At 49.1% G+C, this 3,196-nt stretch overlaps 1 protein-coding gene across 1 annotated transcript; it reads right to left on the minus strand.

Moving 5' to 3' along the window:
• Window positions 1–348: 348 nt before the first annotated feature.
• On the minus strand, window positions 349–2,836 carry klhdc7a (kelch domain containing 7A). Its single transcript, XM_061784950.1, has one exon. The coding sequence runs from the start codon at window positions 2,591–2,593 to the stop codon at window positions 497–499; it is 2,097 nt and encodes a 698-aa protein (XP_061640934.1). The 5' UTR covers window positions 2,594–2,836; the 3' UTR covers window positions 349–496.
• Window positions 2,837–3,196: the final 360 nt, after the last annotated feature.

Raw genomic sequence — 3,196 nt, forward strand, 5'->3', positions numbered from 1 at the left:
ACACTTACTCATGAGCGGTATCCGGAGCTAGAAGCTGAAATGATGTAAAAGTCACTTAATGGCAAGGCGGAGCAGCAAATCTAAGGGAGGAAAGTGTTTGCGAGGCAGCACATCCTAAGCAAACAGCAGTCAGACGGCCATTAGGGCGCTAAGGTTTTACATTTATGGTCAGAGACTGCTAATAAAGGGACGGTATTTGCAATAAAATGAAAGCCACATCGTTGTTGTGTTTTGCATGTTTGCGAGGAAATCATGCACAAAGCAATCACTTCAACCCAATAACTCCTTTATGCAGAAATGAACATGTAGAACAGCACACCTACTTTTAGGACTTACTTTTGAAATTCTTACTGTTTCAGTGTGAGACGGATATATTTGACCAAGGTCTAAAACTTAGGGTAACCTCAAAGCTAGCTATGGCCATGGTCAAAAAGCAAGCTGATGGAGAACTTGTGTGTGCTTGCAGGCAGAATGTTATCATCATTCTAAACTACTACTACACGCTGGTCTGCCGAGGGCTCTCATCGGGGAGCGACAGTACAAAGGGGAAAAGCAGGCCCTTGGCTCCAGAGGGGACGCTCAAATCATCGTCAGAGAAAGCTGGAGCGATCTCATCGGCCTCAAACCTCAAGGTGAAGTGACGGCTGACACAATAGACGACGTCGTCCATCGCCACGCACTGGAACGCGGGACAGTGGCGGAGGCGTTTGGTTCCGCACTCGTACCACAGTCGGGCCACGGTGTGGTAGCGATATACGCTGACCCCCAGTAGAGGGTTGACCTCAAAGCGATACAGAAAGGGTCCCACGGCCACGATGTCTGCCGTCCTGTCTTTGACGCCCATCATCAGACTCCCCCTCCAGGTGTCGCTCTTGGGGCTGTAGCGCAGAAGCATGTAGCGGAGACTACCGCCGGACACAAACAGCTCGCCGTTGCACACGGTCACGTGATGAGCCACGGCGAACGTATCGTTAGGCAGAGGCGCCACAAAGGCCCATCTGTCTGATCGCGGGTCGTAGCGCTCCACCGAGGTGAGGCACTCCCCACCAATGGCGTAGATGTAGCCATCCAGTGCGGCAAGTTTGCAACGGGGCCTGGCTTCATTCATGGGGCTGATCTCCTTCCAAATGGCTGTGAGAGGATTGTAGCAAAACACTCGCTTGGAAGGTGTCATTTCACTCTCGGTGCTTTGGCAGCCCACGGCAACAAAAAGGTAGTTATCCATCGTGCACATGGCACAGGCTTTGCTGATGACTTCCTGTGGAATAGAGCAAAGTTTGTGCCAGGTGTTTCCATAGTCGTCATAGTAGTACACAGCACTCAAGTTTCTTTTCAACATCTTGCTGTTCCTCGACCAGTCTTGGGGGTCCATATCTGCCGCCGTGATGAATCTTCTCCCTCTTGTTCTCTGCCTCCTGATTAGTTCCCGCTCGGCATCAGTAAGCCGCCCATAAAGGTCAGGATCCAGTAGTACCTGCAGGTAGTTGTCGGACATAACTTCAATGGCTGCTTGCACTACTGACCTGTGGTCGTGTTTTTTGGCCAAAAACAGTGCCTCTAAACAGTTCCCCAGATCCAGTTGACTTTTGAGGCTTTCCAAATCTGAACGGTACACCAGACCACTCCCTACTACAGCTTCTAGATCAGACCGTTTGCTCACATTGTGGCATTTATTGTTTGTAGAAGGACTGATCAACAGTGGACCAGCGTTGGTTGAGCTAATAGAGGGAGGAACTGGATTTGGCAGCTCCGACTGTGCTGCAGCAGCTAGATAGCTCTGTTTGCGTAGAGGTCCACATGTCGTGGAGGGCCTCAGATTTGTGTTCCCGAGGAAGGAGGGTTCCTTAGTAATGTCAGGGTCCACAGAAACAGGGGAATCTGTGAGGGTGCTGCTACGGCTTCCGATCTCTGCTCGTTGCGACTCAGATATGCTTTCATTCTGATCCAACACTGTGTTTGGGTCTCTGGTAAAGTGAGAAGAGGTTTCCACATAGCATTCATATATTTTTCCTTGCACTACCTGGTCTCCTGAACGGTACATCGTCAGTTTAGCGTCCTCCACCTTAATCTCTGCCTTGGAGAGGAAGCTGGAGTAGACACCATGTCGCTCCAAGTCCTGCCTTAGCTCCCTGCCCACGCCCAAACCGCCCTCCAACTTCTTTAAAAAGCAAGGAGAGCGTCGGGCTTTTGTACTTGCTAGCCCAGTCGTTACTGGTTCAGGAAGGTCAAGAGTATTGTCACTGGATGAAGATATTATTGCTTCTTCGCCAAAATATTGATCACTGTGTGACAGGCTACATGCCTCCTGGGCTGGATTAGCTTCTATTGGTGTTTCCTTGCCGTTGTCAGATGATGGATCATAAGTGAGCAAAGGTCCAAGTAGATTATCATCAGTGCCATCAGCCAGCAGGGTCGTCTTGCATCTTTGGCAAGTCTGCGGTTCTTCGTGATGCTGGACTGGAATTTCCTGCGTGCCCCTAGAATTGTAGAACCTGTAGGCCAGTGACACCAGAAGCACTGTCACCACAGAAAGACTAATTTTGAGCAGCAGCTGCATGTCGAATTGGACTCCTAGAAGGTCTGCGATAGCCATGGCAGCAGCATCAGCAGGAGCGATGGCGGCAATGAGCGGTTGACTGATCCTTTTGTTAACCTCTCTCAGCTGACAACTGCATATCGGCTGGTTTTCATTGCAAACGAGCGCCCATGATCCAATGACTGCTGCTCTTTGCCTCCGGGTGTAAAATGAAACCTGTTGAGGTTCATTTGCATCTTTTTGTAGGCGGAGCTCGGGCCACACAAAAACCTGTGGTGAGTCAGATGCTAATTCAACACATCGAAGCACACGCTCAATAGCGATCAATGTGGTTGAGCCATTCTCTCACTACCTAATTTTTTTCTCCATAAAATGTCATCCGAGACTTTAAGACCTAGGTACCATTTTTGTTTGCAAGTTTTAGTTGCTGCATAATCATTTCATGTTTTATTACACACTGACTCAGTCGACCTGCACAGCTTGAGCTGCAGGTGGAAAGCAGGGTTTAAATAAGGGGTGGGGAAGAACAATAGTTTTATCAAATACTTAACAACCAGGATACAACTGTTTGCACAGATAGGTCACGGTTCAGAACCTTTCCCTTCCATAGTGAGCTCTGTCAGACAAAGTAGAAATGGCATAACAATCCTGCAGAAATTG

The sequence above is a fragment of the Phyllopteryx taeniolatus genome, chromosome 9 (assembly GCF_024500385.1).
Source record: "Phyllopteryx taeniolatus isolate TA_2022b chromosome 9, UOR_Ptae_1.2, whole genome shotgun sequence".
NCBI classification, from domain to species: domain Eukaryota; kingdom Metazoa; phylum Chordata; class Actinopteri; order Syngnathiformes; family Syngnathidae; genus Phyllopteryx; species Phyllopteryx taeniolatus.